Raw genomic sequence first — 16,367 nt, forward strand, 5'->3', positions numbered from 1 at the left:
GGGTTAGATAGATCAAAGAGGTGGATGTGTGATCGTAAAAACCTGTTTGTGATGCCCCAGAGGTTTCAAATTAAAAAAAAATTCTTGTTTGCGACAACCTAGGTTCAGTAGGTTGGTCGCGCACTTCGTGAGTATGAGCATGAGTGCCCTTTCAGATATATATACTTCAGTGGTTCACACGCGGGCGCAGTGAAGGGGTTTATTACTCGTGCGTGAGCAACTTGAAAATTCGCCTATATTCGCCTAGGTTTTTTGTTTTGTTTTTGTTTTTCTTATTATTTTTCGTTGTCGCAAGTGTGTTTTGGTATACTGGTATTTAAAAAGTTTATGTGACCGTTATTATGTACGTCACAGTTTTGTCTCCCAAGAGTTGTGGGGCCGGTTGTTCAAAAGTCGGTTAACGCTAACCCAGGGTTAAAAATGCCTAACCCAGGGTTAAATTTTAAACCTTGGTTGATTTGCGTTGCTCAAAGCTCGGTTAGCGTTAACCCTGGGTTAAAATTGATAAAAAATTAACCCTGGTAGCTAGGTGGGTTAACTTTTTAATCCTGGGTTAACTTCGATTCAAAATGGATGAATAAGGAGCTGAAACACGTAAACACGTACAATTCGTCATGAATTAAACACTTTTGAAAGGTTTTACGAATAATTTCGACAGCAAAGAATTATTTAAGTTTGACTTCGTTCGATTTCAGCTGATGTATTGATTTATTTATCTTCGCTTCAATGCAATACACGATAAATGAATACAACCATACAAATTGAAAGATCGTAATCGAAATATTTGTTTCGGATGCCAAAATTCGATTATTTTGATTGGCAGCAAGTGGTAAGGCTACGTTTGTTCCTGAATTTTGAATAATCCAAGAATGCCTGAATTTTTAAAATAGATTGTTTATAATATGCATTGCTTAATTTTGTTTCACATCGCGACATTGTTTATCATACAAAAAGGCCTTTCATTTCCAATCTTTCCAAAATTCCATGCACGGAAATTGCTGTTCAAAACAACGTCCCTTCGACCCTGCCCTCACGGTATATAATCTTTCGACTGACAATATATCCTCGTCCGGTAAAGTTTTGACGCTCGTTTATTGACCAATCGAAAACGTTCTTATATCCAATTTAGTCGTTAAAATACATTTAATCTTAGGTTAAATATTTTAACCCTGGGTTAACTAACCCTACCGCTAACCCTGCTTTGAACAACACAGTTTTAACCCAGGTTTAGCTAACCTAGAGTTAAGGGGTCGGTTGTTCGAAAGGCGTTTAGCTTAAACGATGGATAAGCCAAAGTTTAAAAATTTTCTCATAGATCTTGTGAATGACTGAACCTGCATTTTATGCATTAAATATGTACTTCCATTGACAATTAAGTTATTTACATCGAAATATTTCAGCTCAGTTGTTCAAGAAATATATAGTTTTGTTTTCCATTTTGAACTTATCCACCGTTTAAGCTAAACGCCTTTCGAACAACCGGCCCAAGGATTTTAACGCAGGTTTAGCACTAACCAAGGGTTAAATTTAACCTGCTTTTGAACAACCGGCCCGTGGTGCACAACTTGAAAGCTATTTGTCCGATGCGCGATTTGATTTCGCTCGCATGATACGGCAATTCCTCCAAGCGGAAGAAATTAACCGTTATTTTGATGCTGTTCGATTATGTTTCGATTTAATTGGGGTAAGAATATATTTAATACATGTAGATTCTGGTCCTATTTTAATAATATCGCTGCTATTTCGCCGTTTAACAAGATGTGCATGGTCGTGTATTGGGCGCGTTGATACGTCGCAGTTTGCACATGATTGAAGATTTAATATGGTTCGCAAGGCATCTAAATGAGTATGAACTGTATTGTTTATGTTCAGAAGCTTTATATTGAAGACTGGCACGTGCGCGGCACGCCGGAGTTAACGCCAGAAGTTAGAACGGGCGTCTTGTTTAATTTAAGTCCATTTTCAACTAGGCGAATTCATTCCCGGTCGCGAGGCGATATCTGAAATCCGGTATTGTGTTTGGTCTACACAGGAATCGCGCAGCTGTGTCAGTTGTTCACTTTATGTGTTGTCATTGTATACAATACAATGGTATCATTTGCCGACTTTTGTTAACCGAGACATTATCTTAGCCATTTAAGACAGATTATCTCGACTGTTTTACGGTAAAATCGGGTCATGTAGCAGCTCGAACAAAGTCTGCGATTGGTTGATGAGAAAGTTAATTATTAATAACATTTTTCAACGAATTAATGTTAAATTACTCCAGGCAAAACGAGAGAAAATATTTTATGAAGAACTTCTACAATCAAATATGACTAGTCATTTACTAAACAGAACAGAACAGACTGGACATTGTTTACGGTGAAAAATATAGAAAACATGAAGTCAGCAACAAAAAACATTGCTAATATATGTAATATAAGTATTTCACAGATAGCAAAGGTATGGAGGGTAGCAAAGATATCGAACGTATGAAAGGTAGCAAAGGTATCGAAGGTAGCAAAGGTATCAAGGGTACCAAAGGTATCGAACGTTGGAGAGGTAGCAAAGGTATCGAAGGTAGCACAGGTATCGAAGGTAGCGAAGGTATCGAAGGTAGCAAAGGTATCAAGGGTAGCAAAGGTATCGAAGGTAGCAAAGGCATCGAAGAAGCAAAGGTATCGAAGGTAGCAAAGGTATCGAAGGTAGCAAAGGTATCGAAGGTAGCAAAGGTATCGAAGGTATCGAAGGTATCGAAGGTATCGAAAGTAGCAAAGGTATTATTATTATTATTATTATTATTAAAACTTTATTTCATGAGGGGTTCACATTGTTACCTTAAGGTATTCTTCCCAATGGCCCTCGAAAGGTAATATGAAAGGTTTTATCGCGATATCGCGGTATCGAAAGTAGCAAAGGTGTCGAAGGTACCAAAAGTATCGAAGGTAGCAAAGTTATCGAAGGTGGCAAAGGTGTCGAAGGTAGCAAAGGTATCGAAGGTGGCAAAGGTATCGAAGGTAGCAAAGGTATCGAAGGTAGCAAAGGTATCGAAGGTAGCAAAGGTATCGAAGGTAGCAAAGGTGTCGAAGGTATCAAAAGTATCGAAGGTAGCAAAGGTATCGAAGGTGGCAAAGGTGTCGAAGGTAGCAAAGGTATCGAAGGTAGCAAAGGTGTCGAAGGTACCAAAAGTATCGAAGGTAGCAAATGTATCGAAGGTAGCAAAGGTATCGAAGGTAGCAAAGGTATCAAAGGTATCGAAGGTAGCAAAGGTATCGAAGGTATCGAAGGTAGCAAAGGTATCGAAGGTATCGAACGTAGCAAAGGTGTCGAACGTAGCAAAAGTATCGAAGGTAGCAAAGGTATCGAAGGTATCAAAGGTGTCGAAGGTAGCAAAGGTATCGAAGGTATCGAAGGTAGCAAAGGTATCGAAGGTAGCGAAGGTATCGAAGGTAGCAAAAGTATCGAAGGTAGCAAAGGTATCGAAGGTAGCAAAGGTGTCGAACGTAGCAAAAGTATCGAAGGTAGCAAAGGTATCGAAGGTAGCAAAGGTGTCGAAGGTAGCAAAAGTATCGAAGGTAGCAAAAGTATCGAAGGTAGCAAAGGTATCGAACGTAGCAAAAGTATCGAAGGTAGCAACGGTATCGAAGGTAGCAAAGGTATCGAAGGTAGCAAAAGTATCGAAGGTAGCAAAGGTATCGAAGGTAGCAAAGGTATCGAAGGTAGCAAAGGTAGCAAAGGTATCGAAGGTAGCAAAGGTATCGAAGGTATCGAAGGTATCGAAGGTATCGAAGGTAGCAAAGGTATCGAAGGTATCAAGGGTAGCAAAGGTATCGAAGGTAGCAAAGGTATCGAAGGTATCGAAGGTATCGAAGGTATCGAAGGTATCGAAGGTATCGAAGGTAGCAAAGGTAGCAAAGGTATCGAATGTATCGAAGGTAGCAAAGGTTTTGAAGGTATCGAAGGTAGCAAAGGTATCAAGGGTAGCAAAAGGTGATAAGGTGTGTACTAACTTGTTAACATGATATTTAAATTTCTCCCTTTTGCACATCTTTAAGTTGTGCTCCCAAAATTGTACAGTTTTCTCATTTCCGTTATAAACAGTTATTGTAATTATTCAGTTCTACTATATGAAAGTGCTTATGTTTTAACATCATTGATCTGCAGGGAGATGCAATTCACATTCCACATGCAATTAGCATTCAAAGCTTATACAAATGTTATAATGCTTGTTAGAAACAAAGGGTGATTATTTTTCAATGCCTAGCAGTGGTGTAAACTTTTTTCTCAGTACATCAAAAGTGGGGTTGAAAAATTTTTAGAATTAAAATATTTCCTCCTCCTTAGTAAAGAACTTGAATTCGCTTCATTGAACATGCAGAGATCAATATATATATATATATATATATATATATATATATATATATTTATATATATATATATATATATATATATATATATATATATATATATATATATATATATTGTTACATGATACATAATATCATGTAATTAGATCGTATAATAATATAGCTTCATATACTTAGCTAGTATAAATATATATGTATACCTTTTAGTTAATTAACCTTATTCTCGTAAGACTTACATGCATGAGTAAGCAAAATAGGTATAAGCATGAGCAGGCAATAGCTATGTCCACGCCTAACCGCAAGTCCGTAACTTGGTGTCAATCACAAAGTCATGGTAGCATGCGCTACAACGCTCTGAATTGCGTAGGGGAAATTACTTGTTGTTTTGCAGTTTCTCTTAGCAAGCGTATATAAGTCCGAGCGCAAATAGATATAAGAAAGCGATTACAGCCATTACAAGATGCCATAACTGACGATGCTAATTTAAGCTGACGGCTGACCAAATGAACAATATAACATAGATGGATTTATGATGGATTTTCAACTATGGAGCTATTCACTGTTACTCTTACCAGATAAGTTAATGTTAAGAAATAGGATATTGTTAATGTTCTTTGTAAAGTTTAAATTGCTTATTGCTCACTATAATTCACTAAATGTTTTAAAATGCTCAACACTGCTCTCATTTTTTTGTTCGTTCTCACCGGCGAACGTAACAATATATATATATATATATAAAGATAAAATAAAATAAACTTGGTTTACTTCATAAGATTTTATTCACTACAAACTTGTTTCGTATGACAAGCAACGCTTGCCACACTCATCAGGTGAATTTAAATGTCGCGCTATGTTGTTGCCAAGGTTATATATACTATATACATGTTTGACGTAAAACGGAAAGCTATAGTGTTAAATTACATATAAATATATACAGATTATATCAAGTAATATTGCTTAAGAGAAATTTGTTTCTATGCCTGCATTTCGATAACAGTTCATTTCTTGAGTTTAAAGAACAAAGTTCAGGGTGGTAAATTATGATAAATTTTTCATGTGTACAAAGGCTGCAGCGTTTTGTTGTGTTGTTATAGCTCTTGCATTGTTTAATAATACGCCAGTCTATAGAGTACTCTATAAGTACTCAATATAGTACTGAAAGGTTAAGTACTCTATAGACTCATTAGACTGGCGTATTATTAAACAATGCAAGAGCTATAACAACACAACAAAACGCTGCAGCCTTTGTACACATGAAAAATTTATCATAATTTACCACCCTGAACTTTGTTCTTTAAACTCAAGAAATGAACTGTTATCGAAATGCAGGCATAGAAACAAATTTCTCTTAAGCAATATTACTTGATATAATCTGTATATATTTATATGTAATTTAACACTATAGCTTTCCGTTTTACGTCAAACATGTATATAGTATATATAACCTTGGCAACAACATAGCGCGACATTTAAATTCACCTGATGAGTGTGGCAAGCGTTGCTTGTCATACGAAACAAGTTTGTAGTGAATAAAATCTTATGAAGTAAACCAAGTTTATTTTATTTTATCTTTATACTAGCTCTATACTTTGGTATATCGAGCACTCTACTCATATATGATTCTAAATACATATTTGATATATATATTATAATATATATATATATATATATAATATATATATATATATATATATATATATATATATATATATATATATATATATATATATATATATATATATATATGTTATATCTTTGCAATCAAAGTGATATACAACCTCAACCAGAACTTATTGTTACTACGTGACATTATTATATGATTAATATTTAATACATACATACATACATTAATTAAGAATTAAAAAACGAGTCGCGTGCCTTTATGGTGTAATAATGCACGATGGGGGAATGTTGGGAGAATACGAGAGAAGCTTCTCGAGTATTCTTCCAACATTTCCCCGAGTGCATTATTACAGCATAAAGGCACGCGACGAGCTTTTTTAATTCTTTTATAATATAAGAAGAAATTATAGGGCAACAACAAAATTTATTTATTTGATCAATAATGAAATTCTCCTTACATGTTATTTAAGATGTTGCTTAGCAACAAAAACTTCAAAAGCCAGAAGCGTGCATTATGGCCTCACAATGCACGCGCCGTAGCCAATCAAATTGCTCGTTATATCATACTTATATTATAATAATTAATACATACAATCCATTTTGGATTAGTCTGAATGTTTATTCAGCAATGTCTAATCCAAAATTTTCATATTCTAATATACTGTAAATCAGCCATAAATAAAAAATAACCAAATCACAAGACCTCCACCCCAAGCTTTTTGTTGACACTATCGCCAGCATAGCTTCTGACATAAAAAATACCTTGTTTAAAGTGATTTTAAGGCGGGTGTATAGGTAGATTCTTTAAAACAGCTTGTGTGCATGGATCTACCAGGTGTTACTTGAAGATATAAATAAAAGTATTTAGCATATTTTATTACTCCTAACCACCAATCACTAATCTTCTCGAACTAGATTCATTTTGTTTTGTAATTTCACTAAGTGTTTCAACGACCACGTAAAAGCAATAATTGCAAGACGAAAAGAAACCGAAAGTTTTAATCAATAATTTCAAAGTTAATAATAGAATCCATGTAATACGTGGAATTGGCTTGCTACCTTTGATACCCAGTTAGTGCTCTGACCAATAGAAAACAACCTTGTTCAAGCTACTACACTACAGGAAAAATCACGATGTTTTGCGAGAACCGAGTTCAATAATTGTTTTATAATTCACTTTATTCATTTTATAAATCTTATTATTTTTTGGTATTTTCCGCGTTTTTTCTTCGAGTAAGTATCACAATTCATTTTCAGAAAGTTCAGTAAAGTGAGTCGCCATTATTGTTTAAAAAAATAACATCAATGCGCATGCTCAGAGTATTATTTGCAGTGGAGCAACGTTTTCAACAAATGTGCATGCTCAGCGTATTATTTACATGCAGTTAACTGCAGGTGAATTAACCGATCAAAATTAAAAATACGATAAAGTGAATGATAAGCGGTTATCGTTTGAACAGAATTTGAATACCAACGATAATCCAAACGAAACTACTAAGTAGACGAGTGCCTGGATAACAAAACGAACTCGACAGACGATTCTGATAACAATGTTCTGACGATTTAGTATAAATACTACAGGTATAGACCAGTAAAATGAAAATAACTGGAACGCTACCTTCTCAATCTGACCAGAAGTTGAAACTAAGTCACCCCCAGTCTTTACACGCAAAAACAAACACGACGATAAATCTGATAAAAACTCCAAAGAGAAATTTTTTGGAGATGAATAACTGATTTTCTTAGTACTTCCTGCCGACTGAGACATTCTTGATGTGAGTAGAATGCATTTTATGGATTTATTTTTGGAGACGCGGAGTCTTCTTTTTTAGGAAAGTATAGTGTAGAGTGGAAATTGTAGAGCCTAGCGTGACAATGCAGGAATATTTGTTTTATCTATAATAAACTCAACTTGTCATCTAGTCACTTGGAATTAAATAAACATAAACTTATAATATTAAACAAGATGTCCATCAAGTATATTTTGTGATGAAATTTTAGCTTTTAGGATATTCGTTTCGTACAAATATTGTTGCCAAAATTGCATATTGCTATAAACTTGTTCCGTTTAAGAGAATTTGTTTCCAATCGGATCCGCAACTCCAGCTGTAATTCGTAAAACAGTTCACCTGATTGAATTTAAAATGAACCCTTGATATGTCCAATGAAACCAAATATTTGCGGGATTTTACCTCCAGACACACAAGTCCTGCAAATTTTGGCTTTATGAAAACAATCATAAGGTAGCGTTCCGGTTATTTATTACACAGTTCACTGGTATAGACTAACAAAAACGAGCTCGACGTTGGGACAGTCAAACTAGAAACGAGCGTCCGTATAGATGAGTGCGGTTGTTCTGCGGTCACCTGTACCATTTTCTTTTAAAGCAATAACAAGGCTAATTCAAATTTAATCATAATCACAATTTCAATTTTTTTGTATTTAGCATTTTATAAGTTGCATTAAATCCCCACGGGCTGAAATTCGTTAACACGGCATTCAAATTTTAACAATAAGTGATTTCAATAGTTTTCGTTTTTTTGAGACACCCTGTATAATACCGTAATTAGTACAGACAGTAGAAGCTGACAGCACACGTAAACAATGTAGTCGAAGACTGAGTACAAACAGATTTCTGGACTAGCTTTGCAGTATTAAATACTTACGTGGTGTACAAGCTATTTTACTTAGTTTGAAAACATGCTTGAAGCGCAATATAATTAAAGATTTGGAGCTAAGAGTAATTAATAATAGCTTTTTTTCAGGTTCCCAGCGCGCTATTTTGGCCCGATGTCTGCATGAATAGTTTTTCTCGAAGATGGCTATCCGCTCAGATGATATGATAATTATATCGTTATAAGCAGTAAAGGGAATTGTAAAGAGGTAATTTAAGAATGACCGAATCCAAGGAAGATGACAATGTTATGATGTCCCAGATTGAGAACAGCGACGTAACCTCAGGCTTTGCAGAGAACATGAACAATATCGTCTCGTCCGAAAATGAACAATCCCAGTCTGTTGCTAATAAACAGAAAGAAGTTCAAGAGGAATTCCAAGGAAAAGGCATTCAAAACGAAAAACATGATGGTAAGATTGACAACTATCGTCCTATGCCTGATAGAAGTAAAAAGCCTACCCACTACTAACAGGAGCATTTTGATCAAGGCCGTAGCTGGACCGCTTAATTTGGAAAGGGTGTGCATATTCATACATTCATGTTTATATATGTTTATATTCATGTTTTAGCTATACATACTGTAGTAAGATCAGTCGGGCTTAAGACGAATAATTATATATGAATGTACACCCCCTGTTGAAAATCTCCAAACAAGTCTGATTTTCAGCTACGTTGTTAAAATCTGGGACTTTTTATAATCTTACCTTTATTCACGAATACAACACTTTACAACATTAATTCACGCTCTAATACACAACTATCTTACAACAAAGATTTTAGCCTATATTTATAATAACAAAAAAGGATGCTTTACCAATCATTGATGCATTTCCCTGACGCATCTCTTAAGGCTAATTTCCACTCCGGAAAACGAGCAGCGGATCGGATCGGAACGAAAGATAATCCGCGCGTGCGCCGTCTGTTGAAATTTTTGGCTTATATTGATCCGAAAGCGTCCGAGACCGGATAAAAAAAAGTTCAAATAGTTTTAACTTTTTTTCATCCGATCCGAAATCACTCCATGGATCGGACCAAGCTCGGAAAAAAATCTGATTAGATCCGATCCGCTGCTCGTTTTCCGGAGTGGAAATTAGACTTTACAGGACTACAGGACGTTTCTGTAGTTTTCGCTCCATGCACTTCAACCCCCATTCGCGTCCGCGTACCTTATTGTGTGGTAACCGAATCTTTTACCTTGGGCATTTCTGCAGTAATATAGAGATATATTGCTCAAAATTTTGCCGTGTTCTCTCAACGAGCTTATAAAATCGCTCACATTCATACGAAAATTTCGATTCGGATTGTTGATGAATTGATGTGTATTAAATATATCAAGAGATTTTGTTAGAGATATTTTGTCTTCCGTATTCCTGATATAAATTTTTTTGTACGGACCGGATTTTTGGACCAGGAACTGGTCCCCACACGCGGCTAATCTTGTTGTTGTTGTTGTTGTTGTTGTTGTTGTTGTTGTTGTTGTTGTTGTTAGGGGGTGACGCTCTTTAAAAAAGCCTTAGGCTCCGTCAATTCGCATCAGATCGCAATAAAACTTTGCACAACTATTCTTAGCGATATTCCCCATCGATTGACGGAGTTATAATTTTGATTTTTTTATTTTAAAGAAATTTAGAAGCAACTCAAAATTGTAGCGTAGTAATGCGTATAGATTATATTCAATATTAGTATTCGTAACCGAAGCAAGTTCAAATGGCTAAGGCTCCGTCATTTCGCACCTGATCGTGATAAAACTTCACACAACTATCTTAAAGGTTATTCTCTATCGACTTACGGAGTTAAATTGTTTGTGCTTGTATTCTGCCGAAGATTTGCAAGCCATGTCAGACTGTAGCGGGAGGCAAATTTTAATATTATTAATATTCATATCCTATATGAGTTCAAGCTAGAAGGTCGTGTATTTTCGTTGTTTTGTACACAATATATATTCATGACTATAGGACCATTGCGTTAAATGCGTTTCTCTCTAGGGCATTTCTTATTTTTTATTTATTTGTTTAGGGTTTGCCCAGCATAAATATACATAAAAAACGACTATAATGACAGTGGCACGGTGCACGCAACGCTAGCTTCTCGCCAGCTGCAGCCGCATAGATTAGGACATAGATGTGCAACTCGGCATATTTTAAATGTCTTTGTATTGAAGGCAGATGAAAAATGTAGAAAAGCGATAATTTTAACATAACCGCAAGATTGCCTAGGTTCATAGATATTTGAAATTTCATCCTGGAGAGAAAGATTGAATTTATACTTCACCAGTTCCTGGTCCAATAGTACGATCGTACTTGTTTCTGCAGTCACTTTAAAAAATATTATCAGTCTCATAAGGCAGTTCAATCATACGAAGCGTATATACACATTTGAACACAGTCAGTTGGCGGAACGTAGAATTAAACACCCAAGGTGACTAATTTGATAATCAAATCGTTGCGAAGCGGCTGTCTATTGATCCAGAGATCGGTAAACAGTGGGCAACATCCAGTGCAACGGCAATTTTAGCTGCTGTACTTTTGCTATATGTATTTCATAGTAAAAGTTAAAAATATCATTAATGTTGCAATTTAAATGCAAACTAGTATTATGTAAATCACCATGAACAAATTTCTGGTAATGTTATGCGCGCGTATTTTGACCACAGAAACTATAGGGGCGAGAAAGTCAATAAATTATTGCAGGGATCTCACCCACAATAAAATGTCGTTCGGCAATGCCCTTTTTGTTTTTTTTCGTCCTTCATGTTCATGTAATTGTTCATACCGGGTGGCGCAAGAAAAAGGTTAACCTGTTTGATTGAGTTTAACTTCAAAACTAAAACGTCTGATACACTGAAATAACTTTTTTTAGATTCGTGAATATCTAACTTAAAATTTGGTATATACCATGCGTATTTTGATACAATATTCCCCGAGATATCAGCGTTTTACTTTTAATACGTATTTTTGAAACGTACAAAAATTAGTCAAAAATGCCATATTAAATAAGAAAACATAATGTTCGTTTTCAACGTTTTTCCTGATTATGACTTCTTGAGCATTGTTAACCCTGGCATGTTCTGTGAAAACTCCAACACGCTGTTGTAGCTATGGTTAAACAAGGCATATTAAGAAAAGAACAAGCAGAATTCATGCAAAATTGTTTGTTAAATTAGCGGGCTACCGAACAAATTTTATCCCCCATGCAACATGAAACATTTGGAACAAAGTCCAAACCAAAATAGATAATTTTTGTTTTAACGCTTTCCAACATGTCATTACACAGAAAATAAAAAACTTAAGCCATCTGTCAAATGTTTCTAGTCAAATTTCATTAAAACAGACAGAATACGGGCCTTAGAATACTAGGATTTGTTAACTCACTTTAATATGCCATTTTTAGCTAATTTTTACACTTTGAGAAAATGCATACTTAAATTGAAACCGCGATATTTCGGTCAAAATTGAATGGAAAGCCTCATGCTATATATCAAAATTTAAGTAAGACATTAGAGAATATAAAAATAATAATTTTAGTGCAATAGTTCCTTTAATTTTGAAATTATACTCAATCAAACAGGGTTACCTTTTTTTTGCGCCACTCGGTATTAATGTTGCATATTTATAGGTATTGAGAAGAAGAAAGAGGCAAGTGGAAGCATAAATGTCTGCGAAGAAGGAAAACAGAAATTTTGGGAAGAAATGAAAAAGGAAGTTGAATGTGGTGAAAACAAAGAAGATCGTTGGAAGAAGACAGTTCTTTGGCGTGCTTTTCAGTTTAGTCCAGTAGATCAAAAAATTGTTAAATATTTAGTTGACCATGGAGCAGACATTTATTCCAACAACGAAGATGGTGAAACAGTTTTCTTGATAGCTACGAGAAATGGTTTATTTGATCTTGTTAAGTATTTTGTTCAATATGGCCCTGAACATAATTTTCAAAACGATTCCAGAGTTCTTCAGGGTGCAATACAGTCTCGATCATTAGAAATTGTGAAATATTTCGTTGAAGATTTTGGGGCTGATATACATTGTAAAGATGACTCGGGAAATACTGCCTTACATCATGCTGTTTATGTTGGTGGAACAGAAATTGTCAAGTACTTAATTAAACAATGTGGTGCAGACATGAATGCTAGGAATCCAGACGGAGGGACAATGCTGCACTCGGCTGTTAGCGAAGGTACCTTAGAGATGGTAAAATATCTTCTTGAGAAGGGCGCTGATGTAAATGCAAAGAATACTCACGGGGAGACAGTGCTGCACTCTGCTATTTCTGAAGGTACGCTAGAAATGGTGAAATATCTTGTTGAACAGGGCGCTGATGTAAATGGCCAGGGTACTGACGGGTGGACAGTGCTGCACGCTGCTATTACAAAATCCACTCCAGAAGTTGTAAAATATCTGGTTGAAAATGGCGCTGTTGTAAGGGGCAAGGATACTACAGACGGCTGGACAGTGCTGCACTATGCTGTTTCCTATAGTTCATTGGATATGGTTAAATATCTTGTTAAACTGGGGGCAGATGTAAATGACAAAAAGTTCGATGGGTTGACTGTGCTGCAGGATGCTGTTACAAAAGGTACGCTGGAAATGGTAAAATATCTTGTTCAAAAGGGCGCTGATGTAAATGGCAAGAGCAATGGCGGGTGGCCAGTGCTTTACTTTGCAATTTCTAAAGGTACGCTAGAAATTGTAAAATATCTAGTGGAAATGGGGGCTGATGTGAATGCCACGGTTGCCATTTACGATTGGACAATGATGCACGCTGCTGTTACTGAAGGTACGCTAGAAATGGTAAAATGTCTTGTTCAAAACGGCGGTAAAGTAAATTGCGAGAGTAGTGACGGAAGGACGGTTCTGTACTATGCTATTTCCGAAGGCACGCTAGAACTAATAGAATTTCTAGTTGAACACGGCGCTGATGCTAATAGGAAAATTGAAGGGCAGCCACTTCTGCTCTGTGCACTGCATAATACCCCAAATACTTTAAAAATAGTAAAATGTCTTGTTGAGAAGGGCGCTGATGTAAATAGTCTCAATACTGACGGGGAGACAGTGCTGCACTCTGCTATGGCTAAAAATAGACTAGAAATAGTCTACTATCTCGTTGAGAAGGGCGCTGATGTAAATGCCAAGAATTATTACGGGGAGACAGTGCTGCACTCTGCTGTTTCTAAAGGTACGCTTGAAATAGTAAAATATCTTGTGAGAAATGGCGCTGATGTAAATGTAAAAAAGAATAAAGGATGGACAGTGTTGCACACTGCTGTTGAAAATGGATCGCTAGAAATGGTGGAATATCTTGTTGAGAAGGGCGCTGATGTAAATGCCAGGAATACTCACGGGGAGACAGCACTGCACTCTGCTATTTCTGAAGGTACGCAAGAAATGGTGGAATATCTTGTTGAGAAGAGCGCTGATGTAAATGCCAGGAATTATTACGGGGTGACAGTGCTGCACTCTGCTGTTTCTAAAGGTAGGCTTGAAATAGTAAAATATCTTGTGAGAAATGGCGCTGATGTAAATGTAAAAAGGATTAATGGATTGACAGTGTTGCACAGTGCTGTTGTGAATGGTTCGCTAGAAATGGTGAAATATCTTGTGGGAAGTGGTGCTGAAGAAAATGTAAAAAAGAATAGCGGATGGACAGTGTTGCACGCTGCTGCTGTAAATGGATCGCTAGAAATGGTGGAATATCTTGTTGAGAAGGGCGCTAATGTAAATGCTAAGAATACTCACGGGGAGACAGTGCTACACTCTGGTATTTCTAAAGGTACGCTAGAAATGGTGGAATATCTTGTTGAGAAGGGCGCTGATGTAAATGCCAAAAATACTTACGGGGAGGCAGTACTGTACTCTGCTGTTTTCAAAGGTACGCTAGAAAAAGTGAAATATCTTGTGAGAAATGGTGCTGATGTAAATGTAAAAAATAATAATGGGTGGACAGTCTTGCACGGTGCTGTTGTAATTGAATCGCTAGAAATGGTAGAATATCTTGTTGAGAGGGGCGCTGATGTAAATGCCGAGAATACTCACGGAGAGACCGTGCTGCACTCTTCTGTTTCTGAAGGTACGCTAGAAATAGTGGAATATCTTGTGGGAAATGGCGCTGATGTAAATGCAAAAAACAATAGCGGGTTCACAGTGCTGCACAATGCTGTTGTAAAAGGTTTGCTTGAAATGGTAGAATATCTTGTCGAGAACGGTGCTGATTTAAATGCCAAGGATACTGACGGGAAGACAGTGTTGCACAGTGCTGTTGTAAATTATTCGCTAGAAATAGTGAAATATCTTGTTGAACAGGGCGCTGATGTAAATGCTAAGGATACTGACGGGTCGAAAGTGCTGCACTATGCTGTTTCTGATGGTACGCTAGAAATGGCGAAATGTCTTTTTGAGAAGGGCGCTGATGTAAATGCCGAGAATACTCACGGGGAGACAGTACTGCACTTTGCTGTTTCTAGAGGTACGCTAAAAATAGTAAAATATCTTGTGGGAAATGGCGCTGATGTAAATGCAAAAAAGAATAGCGGATTGACAGTGCTGCACAATGCTGTTGGAAAAGGTTTGCTTGAAATGGTAGAATATCTTGTCGAGAACGGTGCTGATGTAAATGCCAATGATACTAACGGGGAGACAGTGCTGCACTTTGCTGTTTCTAGAGGTACGCTAGAAATAGTAAAATATCTTGTGGGAAATGGCGCTGATGTAAATGCAAAAAAGAATAGCGGATTGACAGTGCTGCACAATGCTGTTGGAAAAGGTTTGCTTGAAATGGTAGAATATCTTGTCGAGAACGGTGCTGATGTAAATGCCAATGATACTAACGGGGAGACAGTGCTGCACTGTGCTGTTCGTGTTGGTGATTTAGTAACAGTCAAATATTTAGTTGAACAAGGTGCTGATATAACTGTTAGAAGTGAATACTTCTTTTCTGTTGGCATTGTCATCCTCCAAATGGCTGTTAGAAACAACTTCGTCGCCTTGGTCAATCTTCTTTATGAGAAGGATATCGCGATGTGGAGAGAGCGAACGATTATTGTTAAAGGTCGGAGAATGAATTTTCTTGAATGGAGCATCCACCTTGGGCATTATAAAATTGCAACTATCTTTAAAAGGTCCGTAAAACATCGTCAGAAAATTCAGAAGTTGAAAACAAGAAACTGTAACCAGTTAGAAGAGGTAATATTTTAAACATATGTTAGATTGTATAATAAGTTTTGCAAAATATCCTATCTAAGGTTATGGGGAAGTTTACAAACAAACGACATCGCAGCATTTTGTAGCCAATCGGTAACACTATCAACTCCCTGCCAAACCGCGACAACGGAACTCGCGCGATATATGGGTTCAGTGAACCAAAACTAAAATTAATCAGTTAACCAAAACTATATATATATATATATATATGTGCTTTTTTGCTCTTAATTGAGCCATGTTTCACTTGTGGATATATATATATGTAAGGTGTGTTTGTTCTTCTACACAAGTATGACCAACCGGGCAAGCAGAAAATTCTACTTGACCGCGGTGGGAATCGAACCCGCGACCTTCGCATTTCTAGAACGATGCTCTACCGTCTGAGCTACAAGGCCAAGTTGGGAACGACTGTGATGACTGTGTTGGGAACAGTCGTTCCCAACTTGGCCTTGTAGCTCAGACGGTAGAGCATCGTTCTAGAAATGCGAAGGTCGCGGGTTCGATTCCCACCGCGGTCAAGTAGAATTT

General features: G+C 36.7%; 1 protein-coding gene and 1 pseudogene across 1 annotated transcript; one reads left to right on the forward strand and one right to left on the reverse strand.

Annotated features, from left to right (window-relative positions):
* Positions 1–2,936: 2,936 nt before the first annotated feature.
* On the reverse strand, positions 2,937–3,524 carry LOC114535283 (annotated as a pseudogene).
* A 5,342-nt stretch (positions 3,525–8,866) lies between these two features.
* Positions 8,867–15,936, forward strand: LOC114535284 (putative ankyrin repeat protein RF_0381). Its single transcript, XM_028556655.1, has 10 exons — positions 8,867–9,059; positions 12,265–12,541; positions 12,590–12,833; positions 12,954–13,218; positions 13,318–13,818; positions 13,885–14,412; positions 14,587–15,105; positions 15,205–15,303; positions 15,421–15,558; positions 15,881–15,936. The coding sequence occupies exons 1-10, from the start codon at positions 8,867–8,869 to the stop codon at positions 15,934–15,936; spliced, it is 2,820 nt and encodes a 939-aa protein (XP_028412456.1).
* The last annotated feature ends 431 nt before the right edge of the window (positions 15,937–16,367 follow it).

The sequence above is a fragment of the Dendronephthya gigantea genome, unplaced genomic scaffold (genome assembly GCF_004324835.1).
Source record: "Dendronephthya gigantea isolate DGI-Jeju-01 unplaced genomic scaffold, DenGig_1.0 000115F, whole genome shotgun sequence".
NCBI lineage: Eukaryota > Metazoa > Cnidaria > Anthozoa > Malacalcyonacea > Nephtheidae > Dendronephthya > Dendronephthya gigantea.